The sequence below is a fragment of the Nothobranchius furzeri genome, chromosome 6 (genome assembly GCF_043380555.1).
Source record: "Nothobranchius furzeri strain GRZ-AD chromosome 6, NfurGRZ-RIMD1, whole genome shotgun sequence".
NCBI lineage: Eukaryota > Metazoa > Chordata > Actinopteri > Cyprinodontiformes > Nothobranchiidae > Nothobranchius > Nothobranchius furzeri.
In genome coordinates, this window is record NC_091746.1 from 70759709 (window position 1) to 70773688 (window position 13980).

The window sequence follows — 13980 nt, forward strand, 5'->3', positions numbered from 1 at the left end:
TTTAAAAAGTGCACATAAGCTAGATGGTTTTAACCAGGTAAAATTACATTTTTTGTGATACTGGAAAAATACATACTGAAATAAAACTACTGATTGAAAACTTTATGACTGTGGTTGTACAATATATGAGTCCCTAATACACTGCAAAGGCCCTTAGAGTGGGGCTTCCAGAGAGAGAGAGAGAGAAAATTTGTATTCTGTCAAAGTTGTAATATTACTTCAGCCACTCTTGAGAGGAGACTCCAGGTAAAAATAGACTTGTGGGTGTAGGTATGTCCGAGTTTAAAAAGTTCTTGCCTCATTAATGTATAGTTTATTTTTTTCAGCATTTAATTGACAAATTATCCTTTCAAATAATTAATTGATGAGTTACATAATTGTCCATTTAGAATTGTTGAATGGACTGAGTCAAGTTTGGTGCACTTTATATATTTCAAAACATGTTTTTTTTAGTGATGCATATCAGTAATTTAAATGTTAATTTAATGAAATATTTCTATTTTTTCATTACCTCACCCTTGTCTTGACAAAAACAGGACCTTGCTGGATAATATCACGGAGAAACTATTTGTTCACAGTACTTGGCTCAGTGAGGATCTGTATACCAAAGGAGGAGATACTCAGAAATCTGTCTGCAGATTGTTACAACCCAGACTGGAAGTGGTGGGCTGTAATAAGAAAGGAGACCAAACAGAGGAGTGGGGGTTCAACAACTGATTTATTTAACCAAAGTAAGGATTTACTAAAGCAAGTTAGTGCTGCCGGTAATTAATTTTTTGATTTCACAGGTCGGTCACATCTTATTTATTGACTAACACTTTGATGGATTAGCTTTATTAAAATAGAGTTCTTTGATTAATTAAAGAAAAGAGTTCATTCTTCATTCTTCTGTTGAGCTGAAACTAAGCAGGTTAGAAGGAATGCATGAGACCTTGAGACCCTATCTCATGCAGACTAGTTCTGTGCAGAGGAGGAAAAAAACATTCATTTCATTCTGTTACAACACTCAGTGTTGAATTTGCCTAAGGACGACATGGACTGGCCTGAATATGAAACTAGTCTGGTCTGGCTTGGTAGTAACTCAGCTGGTCTCCTCATATCCTTCACACTCATAACGCTGGAGGTCGCCCCAGAGTCTAGCTGGCGTCTCTGAAATCCCCACACCCCTGCACCGCCCCAATGCTCTCTGTTGTGTACGTGAGCCACCGTGCCAGGTGGGCTCATATCTTCTGGGCACACAGGGTCTGCAGCATTCACCTGTCTACAGGTCTGCCCTCTCCATGCACATTTTTGCAAAATCGTTTGCTGGCGGCAATTCTTTCCATACGCAGGGCATGATTCACGTCTGCGTCGGTGTCTGTTCCCACAAAACCTGCAAGGCGTGTCTTCACCCAGTCTGGGCGTCTGATTCCTGATACCTGTCATGGCGTGTCTGCCTTGGTTCAGCCCGCGGCTCTCTGGAGGTCTATCATGTGACATCGCTTTTAGACAAACTTTCAGTCAACTCTGTGGTCCGACATATTTCTATGGCTGATGGGAGGGTGAGCGTTTTCTCTCGAAGCAGGCGACGCCGCCAGGGGCGGCGTTGGGCCCGGCTACTTGGGCTGAAGCCCCGGATGTTTCATAGAAAGCCCTGGATCTAAATCGTGGAAGTAACATGCAGTACCAAAGTCCAACAGAGAGGGAGCAGCTGGCAGTAGTTTGTATACAGCCTGCCTGAGCCTCCACCACTGAAGAAGAAGCCCTTCAGCAGCCGGCTTCTTCTACACTCTGCCTGAAACGCATGAGTGAAGATGGACATAAGGATGTTTTTTAGACAAAAAGTACCGCGACATGGGACAAGGAACGTCACCTCGCTGGCGGGGAAGGAGCCGGAGCTTGTGGCAGAGGTTGAGCGGTACCGGCTAGATATAGTCGGACTCACCTCGACACATTGCATTGGCTCTGGAACCCGAGACCTGGAGAGGGGTTGGACACTCTACTTTGCTGGAGTTGCTCCGGGTGAGAGGCGGAGGGCTGGGGTTGGCTTTTTGTTAGCCCCGAGACTCTCTGCCTGTGTGTTGGGGTTTACCCCGGGGGACAAGAGGGTAGCTTCCTTGCGCCTTCGGGTCGGGGAACGGGTCCTGACTGTTGTTTGTGCTTATGGGCCAAATATCAGTTCAGAGTACCCACCCTTTTTGGAGTCCCTGGGACGAGTGCTAGATAGTGCTCCATCAGGGGACTCCATTGTCCTGCTGGGGGACTTCAATGCTCACGTGGGCAATGACAGCTTGACCTGGAGGGGTGTGATTGGGAGGAACGGACCACCTGATCAGAACTCGAGCGGTGTTTTGTTATTGGACTTCTGTGCAAGCCGCAGTTTGGCCATAACGAACACCATGTTCGAACATAAGGATGCCCACCGGTACACTTGGTACCAGGGCAGCCTAGGTCACAGGTCGATGATAGATTTTGTAGTCGTATCATCTGACCTGCGGCCGTATGTTTTGGACACCCGAGTGAAGAGAGGGGTGGAGCTGTCAACTGATCACCACCTGGTGGTGAGTTGGATCAGATGGCAAGGGAACATGCCGCGTAGACCTGGCAGACCCAAACGCATAGTGAGGGTCTGCTGGGAACGCCTGGCAGAAGAACCTGTCAAGACGGTCTTCAACTCCCACCTCCGGCAGAGCTTTGACCACGTCCCGAGAGCAGTGGGGGACATTGAGTCCGAGTGGGCCTTGTTCCACTCTGCGATTGTCGAGGCGGCTGTTGCTAGCTGTGGTCGTAAGGTGGCCGGTGCCAGTCGTGGTGGCAACCCCCGTACCCGCTGGTGGACACCAGAGGTTCGGGGAGCCGTCAGGCTGAAGAAGGAGGCCTACAGGGCGTGGCTGGTCTGTGGGTCTCCGGAGGCAGCAGACAGGTACCGGATAGCCAAGCGGGGTGCAGCAGTGGCAGTTGCCGAGGCAAAATCTCGGGCGTGGGAGGAGTTTGGTGAGGCCATGGAGAAAGACTATCGATCGGCTCCAAAGAGGTTCTGGCAAACTGTCCGGCGCCTCAGGAGAGGAAGGCAGCAACTCGCTCACACTGTTTACAGTGGGGATGGGGAGCTGCTGACGTCAACTGAGGCTATAGTCGGACGGTGGAAGGAATACTTTGAGGAGCTCCTCAATCCCACCAATGCGCATTCCGAGGAGGAACCAGAGCTGGGAGGCCTGGGGATGGACTGTCCGATCTCGGGGGCAGAAGTTGCTGAGGTAGTCAAACAACTACACAGCGGCGGAGCCCCGGGGGCGGATGAGGTTCGTCCTGGGTATCTCAAGGCTATGGATGTTGTAGGGCTGTCATGGTTGACACGTCTCTACAACATTGCGTGGTCATCGGGGGCAGTTCCTAGGGAGTGGCAGACCGGGGTGGTGGTCCCCATCTTTAAGAAGGGTGACCTGAGGGTGTGTTCCAACTATAGGGGGATCACACTCCTCAGCCTCCCTGGAAAGGTCTACGCCAAGGTACTGGAGAGGAGGGTCCGATCGATAGTTGAATCTCGGATAGAGGAGGAGCAATGTGGTTTTCGTCCTGGCCGTGGAACTGTGGACCAGCTCTATACCCTTGCAAGGGTGATGGAGGGGGCATGGGAGTTTGCCCAACCAATCCACATGTGCTTTGTGGATTTGGAGAAGGCTTATGACCGTGTCCCCAGGGGCACCCTGTGGGGGACGCTCCAGGAGTATGGGGTGGGTGGCTTTCTGTTAAGGGCCATTCAGTCCCTTTACCAGAGGAGCGTGAGTTTGGTCCGCATAGCCGGTAGTAAGTCGGACCTGTTCCCAGTGAGGGTTGGACTCCGCCAGGGCTGCCCTTTGTCACCGGTTCTGTTCATCACTTTTATGGACAGAATTTCTAGACGCAGCCGTGGTGTGGAGTGTGTCGAGTTTGGTGGCAGGAGAATCTCGTCTCTGCTTTTTGCGGATGATGTGGTCCTCCTAGCTTCATCCAGCTCTGACCTTCAGCTCTTGCTGGGTAGGTTCGCGGCCGAATGTGAAGCGGCTGGGATGAGGATCAGCACCTCCAAATCTGAGACCATGGTTCTCGACCGGAAAAGGGTGGCTTGCCACCTCCGGGTCGGGGGAGAGGTCCTACCTCAAGTGGAGGAGTTTAAGTATCTCGGGGTCTTGTTCACGAGTGAGGGTAGGAGGGATCGGGAGATCGACAGGCGGATTGGTTCGGCGTCTGCAGTGATGCGGACGCTGAGCCGATCTGTCGTGGGGAAGAGGGAGCTGAGCCAGAAAGCCAGGCTCTCGATTTACCGGTCGATCTACGTCCCAATCCTCACCTATGGTCATGAGCTTTGGGTAATGACCGAAAGAACGAGATCGCGGATACAAGCGGCCGAAATGAGTTTCCTCCGTAGGGTGGCCGGGCTCAGCCTTAGAGATAGGGTGAGGAGCTCGGACATTCGGGAGGGACTCGGAGTAGAACCGCTGCTCCTCCGGATCGAAAGGAGCCAGTTGAGGTGGTTTGGGCATCTGGTCAGGATGCCTCCTGGACGCCTCCCCGGGGAGGTGTTTCGGGCATGTCCTGCCGGCAGAAGGCCCCCGGGTCGACCCAGGACACGTTGGAGAAGTTACATCTCCAATCTGGTCCGGGAACGCCTTGGGGTCCTGCCGGAGGAGCTGGTGGACAAGGCCGGGGAGAGGACGGCCTGGAGCTCCCTAGTTGGGATGCTGCCCCCGCGACCCGGACCCGGATAAGCGGAGGAAGACGACGACGACGAGTACCGCGACAGAACCCCAGCTTTGATGAGACTGGTGTTGACTCAGGTTTGTGAGTCTTATTTGAAAATATTTGTTGTGCTGCTGGTTTGCCTAAAGTTAGCTTATCAGGTAAAGTTGTTGGAGAAAGAAAGGGAATATTTACTATCATCTCACACTAAACACTAACAGGAACAATACTCTGCCCTGAAAATGCTTAATATGTAGCTTCAGATTAAAAATTATGTGGTACAAGACAAATATATATGATGTTGACTAGTGCGTGTCACGTGTGTGTGTGTGTGCGCGCGTGCGTGCATGTGTGTGTGTTAAGCCCCGGATCTTCTTCAGTCCTAAATCCGCCCCTGGACGCCGCACAGCTTCATCGCACACGCCCAACACCAAATCCTCTGCGGTCGCTGGTCATTTTCTTCTCTCCCAGTGGTGGCACCGTGTTCGCCATCGTGCGCCTATTCCTCACTTGGGCCATACCACTCAATAACACAACACGGGGGGAGGGGCGCTACCATTAACTGAACATGTCATCCCATAACAGACGGTCCAGATGTTTACATCAGGGAAACTAAACAATTACACAAGAGCACGGAGAGCCACCTCTTCAGGTCAGGATTCTGCTGTCCACCTACACCTGAAGGACAAGGACACGTTCTGGACAGAGAAGATAGATGGTGTGAGAGAGGAGTAAAGGAAGCTACTTTAAATAGGGGCGGGGCTTAGATTTCACCTTTCCAGTACCCATAATGCAGCTTTGGGTCTCATTCCTACGCAGCTTCAGTCTAGGTCACATCTTCCTGCATCTAATCAACACAACAACTCATCAGGCAGTAGAGAGGAGGGGTACTCAGAGTAGTTTCTACTGGTTAAACAACAACAGACAGCTACAGCTTATAAGCCTGACTCTCCCTTATTCCAGTTAGAACTGACAAAGCTCCTCGGATGAGAAGAGAAACGTCTTCATCTGAACCTTATGGACTACCATGACCTGGATGACTGAGAACCTTCACCAGCAAACTGCAGCTGACCTCCTTTGATGTTAGATTTTTTTAGTTTGGGTCATAAAAGTTCTTTGAACATCTTAGGTGTGTTCTTGCTGTGTCTTGGTTCTAATTCCATGCTGTTGTTCTTTTTTAAAACACAGAAACGGTTCCGTCACCTGTTTTTTTCCGCTACGTTTCGTCTGCGGCTGCAGACTTCCTGGAAGGAAGTCTGCAGCCGCAGACGAAACGCAGCGAAAAAACCAGATAACGGAACCGTTTCTGTGTTTTAAAAAAGAACGACAGCATGGAATCATAAAAGTTCTGTTTCATGACTCTTATGTGAATTTATCTGATTTCAGCAGCAAGCAACACATAATTAAAAAGCTGCACAATTATCTTCAGAAAATCACGTAACATTTATCCAAAACATTCAAACAGAAAAATAAACATTTGTTGTACAGTTGTTTTAACAACAAGTCAGAGTGGGAGGGAAAAGCATCAGACGTTGTGGTTCATTCAGAACTTTACTGAACAGAATCCTGGGTTGAGCCGGAGCCAACGTCTCTGGGTCTCATCTGGGATGGAGCAGAACCAGAGAGATGGGTCAGAGGTCTAAATCTTGTTAGAAGAAATGGAACATGTGTTTCCTCCCAAAGGAATCCTTCAGGATGGCTGTACTAAGGTACAAAAGCCCGGTCCTATCACGGTACGGGTCTGGATCAGAGTTCTGTTGGTCATTTAGCTCATTTACTAAAGGTAAAATTCAAGTTCAATTCAAGTTTATTTATATAGCGCCAAATGACGACAAGAGTCGTCTCAAGGCACTTCACATAATAAACATTCCAATTCACAGTTCATTAAGCCAATCAGAAATAATGTTTCCTATATAAGGAACCCAGCAAATTGCATCAAGTCACTGACTAGTGTCAGTGACTTGATGCAATCCTCATACTAAGCAAGCATGCAGCGACAGTGGAGAGGAAAACTCCCTTTTAACAGGAAGAAACCTCCAGAGAATCCTGGCTCAGTATAAGCAGCCATCCTCCACGACTCACTGGGGATGGAGAAGCCAGAGCACGCACGCACGCGCACACACACACACACACACACACACACACACACACACACACACACACACACACACACACAACACGCACGCACGCACACACAAAGACAAGTAATGTGTCTATAGTTATATTGTGATGTCCTAGTAAATATTGTATTTGGTGAAAGATAAACTTTATTGTATTTGTCCTAGTGGATTTATAATTAAACGGATAAACTAATATTAGCACATCAAAAGTCAATGAAAGCAAAAAGTTATTATCAGGAGAGGGAGAATGTTTAAGTGGTTAGCAGCAGTGTGCTAGCCGATGGCCCCCTCCATGAGGCCACCACAGCTCAGCAGAACATCATTGTAGCTTCTTCTGGGGAGAAAAACACTTAGAGAGAAAATAAAGTTAACAGCTGAAATAGCAGAAAATAATACAGTTAAAGAGCAGATTGTAGAAGAAAGTAGTCGAGTATGGAAAGTGGTCAGTGTGTCCTCCAGCAGTCTAAGCCTATAGCAGCATAACTACAGAGATAACTCTGGATAATCTATCCTATTTAGATGGAGGCATGTTGGAGGCAGGGCAAGGGAGAGGTCTAAGGTAAACAAACATCACACAGCTGCAGTTTGCAAAGGAAATCCTTTGAAAAGGTAAATATTTGAAATTTAGATACTAAAACTAAACAAAACTGTCTCAGTTGAACTGATGAGCAACAATGAAGATATAATTTTAAAAACTGCCTTCGAAGGGTCTGTGTTTGTGCAGAGAACAAGAAGAAAGACTCATGAGATGTTGTCTGTCGGCAGGCAGGTTCTTGTCTCCTTTATTAACAAAGTCAAAAATGTCACATTTTGTTCCGTTTCACAATTTTTCCTTCCTAAACATATAACCATTCCAATGTTAACGTCACAATACTTGTTTTTATAAAGAAAATAAAATGTCTCTCCTGATAAATTACTTTCATTTTTCTTTTAGAGTAATTCACTAAACTCTGTTCTTGTGCAGTTTTGAACACTAACTATACACGAAGCACATCAAATGCTGTTTTACCTGCTGATTCAACAATTAAACCATACTCCAAAAGCACGTAAACATCCCCTCACAGCAACTACGTTAATAACCACTTTCTACAAAGACACATTTGATAAACACACACAGAACCGTATCAACATATGACACTTTTGATAAATATCAATGTGGCAAGGTAACAAGATGGCGCCTGTGCTTGGCTTAGCCGTGGTCACCGGCCGCTTTTTCAAACTTTTCTCCACTAACCTCCTCTTTTCCACCTTGCTCCTGTCTGTGATCCTCTTCGGTAGTGTCCCTGCTACCATCTCCTATAATCACCAGACTCTTTTGTCCTTCCGATCGTTCACGATCGCCCAAGATGCACCGAGGACGTACCGTCCTGTGTGTTTACCTGAGTGGTGCACTGGCCCGGAGCCAAACGACGATCCCAACCAGGGCACCTCCAGCGATGTTTATCCGGTCCCGAGAAAATGTCGGAGGAAAAGAGGTAAACGAGCAGGAATCCAGGTGAGAATAAGACTTCTCTTAAAGCGACACTACTCCACAGTTGGTGATCTGCAGAACATTAGCTACATAGTAACCCAAAGCTAACAGAAGTTTTCCAGGCATTTTTAGCAAGAAAAATGCAGTAGAGCGATGACGTATAAGTTGTTTTACCACGTTAGCATGTAGCTCACATTCGGCCTAAAGAAGAGTCTGCAACCCCCCCCCCCCCCCCTGCCTATTTTTGCTCATTTTAAATATATTTTTAACCATTTTCTAAATTCTTTTTCATATTTTTACAAGCGGACGAAATGAGTTTTCTCAGATGAGTGGCTGGGCTCTCCCTTAAGCCCTTTTCAGATAGACATTCTGGAATATGTGCGGACAATTCAATCCGGTTTTTAACCGGAACTGTGTTTTCAGACACACCACTTTTGTACCCGAACTTGTCCTTTCGGCTGCCTTCACACAGCAGGGAAAAGTTCCAGATGTCTGAGGGAGGGGGAGGGGGTGGGGCTCATGTTAAGCATAATTCTGCGCACATGAAGACGCTTAGAGACCTGGATGATGAAGCTCAGTGGTTAAAGGAATCACTGAAGCGGTGTGAAGCGCTCTGTCGCGCGTCTAGACTGTACCGTAGGAGGCGAGCTGCCATGGTTTGCCGCATGCTACAGGAGCGAGATATCTAGGTGCGCACAGCTTCCCCCGGTCCCATCCTCCTCCCCCTCCTCCCTGTCCGGAACTCTACCTCACCAGTCCGGACTTGTTACTAGGGGCGTCGTCCGGTTAAATTACGGAAAACGTTATCCGAATGTTTGTATTAAGACACAAAGGTCTTACGGACAGAGTCCGGAACATTTCCGTTTTTCATGGCCTGTCTGAAGGGGGCTTTAGAGATAGGGTGAGATGCTCGGTCATTCGGGAGGGGCTCGGAGTAGGCCCGCTGCTCCTCCACATCGAGAGGAGCCAGTTGAGTTGGCTCGGGCATCTGGTCAGGATGCCTCCTGGACGCCTCCCTGGTGAGGTTTTCCGGGCACGTCCAACCGGGAGGAGACCTAAAGGTCGACCCAGGACACGGTGGAGGGACTATGTCTCACCAGGCCAGGGAACGCCTTGGGATTCCCCTGGAGGAGCTAGCCCAAGTGACTGGGGAGAGGGAAGTCTGGGCCTCTCGCCTTGTCCCCGCGACCCGACTCTGGATAAGTGGATGAAAATGGATGGATGGATGGATGGATGGATCTTTAAACCTATAATGTGATAAACCATTTAAGGGTTTCACACTATAAAATCTATCAAAATTTAAATGAGATGTTTGCAAACCAGTTGTAAATTTAATAGGCAATCTCTGTTAGCTCAGAGTAGCCGTTAGCTCATACAAGCCGTTTACTCAAACAAGTAGCTAGATCATTCCAGCTGTTAATTCTGAAGAGCTGTTAGCTCAGACTATATGGCACTAGATTCGTGCCAGTAATTTCAAGAAAAACCCTTAGAAGGTCAAACAAAAATTAAGAATGTGCGAGAAAAAAAATAAATTGCAAAAAAAAAAAAAAAAAAATAGAGTCCCATAAGACTAGCTGTTAGCTCAGACTAGCTGTTAGCTCAGAGTAGGGGTGTTTCCCAATGTCAAGGCACCTGGCCTTGCGAGGCGATGTCTTGCGAGGCCAGGCGCCTTGCTTACTTGAGGACACGGTCCTTCCTTGGTCAAAGAAAACGGTAAAATGGAACAGACTTGTGTCACGTGACCACGGCTTCCACAGTGGTCACGTGATATGGGAAAAAACGTTATTTCTTTATGTATTACTTTCAATATAAATGTATAACAAGCCTTTTACTTTTTAAAGTGTGTATGTTTATTCAATTAAAAATATAAGTGAGTTACTACCCGCTAGCCACCGAAGCTGCAACTACTAAGCAACTAACCAACCATAGATAACTTCTTTGGATCTAAAAAAAAACATTTTAAATTAGTTGACTTAGTTTTAAACTTGAAAATTGTCCCTGAAGTAGCTGCCGGTTTCTGATCCGAGTCTTTTTGAAAATACCGCGGTGTATTTTGGGTAATTTTTGACCAAGGCTAGGCTACAAGACACCTCCCGTGTATCCTTGCCTCCTTGCTCAGCTAGCTAAAAGGCTAACAAATGGAGAACACACACCTCGGTAGAACCAACATGAACATTGGAACTGATTGGAACAGGCCTTGGCGGCTCCTGATGACGTATCTCCTAGGCAACCAGGGCGGGCCAAGACATCAAGGCAAGGTTCCTTGGCATTGAGAAACACCCTACCTGTTAGCTCAGAGTAGCTGTTAGCTAAGACTAGCTGTTAGCTCAGAGTAGCTGTTAGCTAAGACTAGCTGTTAGCTCAGACTAGTCATTAACTCGGACAAGCCTTTAGCTCAAATGAGCCGTTTGATCATTCTAGCTTAGATCAGACAGACTAGCTGTTAGTCGTTAGCGACCATTTACATCAGGAGGTTCTCACTGAAGGCATCAAAACTATGAATGAACACATGAGGAGTTATGTCCTTAACCAAAAAAGGTTAAATAACTGAAAACATGTTTTATATTCTATTTTCATCAAAAAGCCACTCTGCTCTGATTACTGCTTCACACACTCTTGGTATTCTCTTGATGAGCTTCCAGAGGAAGTCACCTGAGATGGTTTTCCAACGGTCATGAAGGAGTTCCCTGAGGTGTTTAGGACGTGTTGGCCCCTTTGTAATTAGTCATGAAAATAAAGAAAACACAGTAAATTAGAAGGTGTCTCCAAACTTTTGGCCTGTACTGTAATAAATAAATAAATGTCAATAAGAAAACCACTAATTGTAATAATAATTTGAGATTGCTATTTTACTGTAGAAATCAAGTTTCTTGGACTGATACAGGACCATAAAATCTGCTGCAAATCCAAATAAAGTGAAATAAAAACTGGGAAAGACGATCGCACAAGGCTCAGCTCCGTCTGTATTTATCTTTAAGCTCACCTTACGGTATATTACTTTTGAGGTAACACCACAAAGCCATTATGTTCATTTCAAAAGATATTTCAGTGTGTTTTTATGGGGTGGGGGCCCAAGGCCATTTAGCCTTGGGCCCCAAGTGCCTTGAAATGGCCCTGGGTGTTAGCCTGGCAAGCTAGACTAAATAGATGTATTATTTAACTTTGCAAAGCAAGAATTTGGTCTAGTTCACTAGGCTACCTGAGTGTGGGACTGAGCCTTGAAGGTCATCTGAATGGTTTCAAATGTAAATAATACATGCTTAGATCCATGGACGTAATTTTCACTTTAGAAGTGTGTGTGTGTGTGTGTGTGGGGGGGGGGGATCTTTACAGTATGCTCTAATGGGAAACAGGCTTCAACACAAACTGTTGTTATCTGCTTGGTCCTAGAGCTCAACTAGTGTCAATTTAATGTAGCGTAATATTGTTTTTGGATGGTAAAAAGTGCAGGGGTCAAACCTTGACTTTGGAAAAAGTGGGGGGGACATGTCCCCCCTGTCCCCCCCAAATTACGTCCATGCTTAGATCATTGCTTTAAACAGGCGTAGTGGATAAATCTGCCTTCCTTTTCCTTTTCAAGCACTTATTTACTTTTTTTATCTCTCTCTCTCTGACTCTCCTCTCAGTCCTCTAGAAAAACTGCTTCTAGGCTTTCTGACCTTTTCACCCCATGAGCTGTGTTTGAACCAAGCAGCTCAACGCGATACCGACCCCAACAGTACACATATGAGGCGGAGCACCTCAGACACGGATACAAGACAGAAACTAGAAAATATGAGCAGAAATGAACAATCACGTTTTAGTTATTTTATTTAGCAGACGCCACTTTGAGAACGTTACTGTGGCTGTGCGCAGGTCAACAAGAAGCTCTTGACCGCATGACCAATCAGAACTCTCCATACCTGAGGGTTCCTGAAGCGAGCGAGGCACAGACTTGGAGAAAAGGGTGGAGTAACTACACATGTCCTTAAGTCTCAGTGGTGTGTGATGAATGTCTCCCTGATGTTTTTCTTTTAGACCTCTTTTATTCTTGAGCTGCCCACATGGGCCCCTAGTGGGCCTGGGCACCAGGGCCCGTGCCCATAATGCCCAATGGATAATCTGCCCTTGGACGCACGAGAGCCTCGTTTAGAGGGGATTGAATCCACCTGAGAATCGTTCTGGGAGGGGAGGGGAGGGGATCACTTTGTCAAGCAAGGATTTATCAGGAGATCCGTTTGGGGATTAGATTCAAAGCTGCATTACAGGTGGTGGACAGGTGAACCCCGAGCCCCCCTACCCTATTTAAAGCGGGCTCTTCACGTTTGACATAGATAGCTTCTTTTACTCCTCTCTCACACCATCTATCTTCTCTGTCCAGAACGTGTCCTTGTCCTTCAGGTGTAGGTGGACTGCAGAGTCCTGACCTGAAGAGGTGGCTCTCCTGTGTTGTGCCATGCATTTGTGTATTTGTTGTTTAGCTTCTCCGATGTTCAGGTCCGGCCTCTGCAGTCCACGTACTCCTGAAGCAATTAAACAATTCAAGAAGAAAGAACCAGTCCTCACAGATGGTGACATCATCTGTTCTTGATGAAGCCAGTAAGTTCTGCTGGGTCAGAACCAGCCCTGATCATCAGCCCTCCACTACCGTGCTGACAGCTGGGACCAGCTGAGATCTAAACCTGCTGATAACCACGTGAGGTTCTGAACCCATTCCTAGAAAAGACTTCTGAACAGAACAGTTTGTTTGGACCTGAGCTTTTATTTGCTGTGGTTCTGGACCCACTGGCAGAGTCGGGTGCAGTAAGCTTGAGGACTGACGGTAGAAAAGGATCTGCCGGGATGTCTCAGACTCTTCCACAGGTGCTCCAGCTTCTTCCGAAAACTGTAAACAGTAAAAATGTCAATGATGCCGATGAAGTAGCGCTGCTCGGGTCCGTCAATCACGTGTAGGGGATTCTTCAGGTTAGGCAGCAAACGCCGGTTCTGCGCCTTGAAGTCGGCCTGCCCGGCCTCATCAGTTCCGGGTCCAGCGAGTCCTGGGGGAAAGCTGCTGGTTGTCCTGTGAGTGAGCTTGAATCCGCTGTCTGGCTCCGGTGAGGGTAGGGTGGTGTCACTGTCTGGAACCACCCCAGGAACACAGGTGAGGATCGGACTGGATCCTGGATTCACAGACCTGAAGAAAACAAATGAACCGGGTTCTGTTGGATCGGTTCTGATCCGTTTCCCTTTTCCTCATTCATGTAAAGAATTCCGAGTTTGTATCTCCGACAAACAAAAGTAAATCTTTAACAACAACAACGTGAAAGCTGATACTTTTTGGTTCTGACGATGAGCGAGGCAAAGGAGAGGCTCTGGTGGCGCTCGTCCTGGTGGAGCGGCTGCTGGGCGAGGAGGAGGCTGTAATCCAGAACGTTGAGTCTCCGCAGGAGGTCGGTGTCGATGTCCAGCTGCTGGAGGAGCCACGCACGCTGATGCTCTGCACACACCAGGAACATCCACAACAGCAGCCCACGCAGGAGCACCAGGAGCAGGTTCGCATTTACTTAATTCAGTTCTGCTTTTGTTCTAGAAGGTTCTGTACTTTTACGCCGCCTGCAAGGACTGGTACCGTGATCATAAACCAGGAGAAAATCAGGGTGTGAATCACACACAGGCTCCCAGGGGAGCCTGTCACCCTGTCGGGGGAGCTGGGCTCCCCTTAGCTCCCCC

At 47.5% G+C, this 13980-nt stretch overlaps 1 protein-coding gene across 1 annotated transcript in view; it reads right to left on the bottom strand.

The window, feature by feature from the left end:
- Window positions 1–12081: 12081 nt before the first annotated feature.
- The window catches only part of pip5kl1 (phosphatidylinositol-4-phosphate 5-kinase-like 1), an 8603-nt gene continuing 6704 nt past the window's right edge, over window positions 12082–13980 (bottom strand). The window contains exons 9-10 of the mRNA XM_015974396.3: window positions 13585–13747; window positions 12082–13444 (exon numbers count right to left, since the gene is read on the bottom strand). Of these exons, the coding sequence (XP_015829882.3) occupies window positions 13030–13444; window positions 13585–13747 (578 nt within the window). The 3' untranslated portion in view covers window positions 12082–13029. The remainder of the gene's footprint in view (window positions 13445–13584; window positions 13748–13980) is intronic.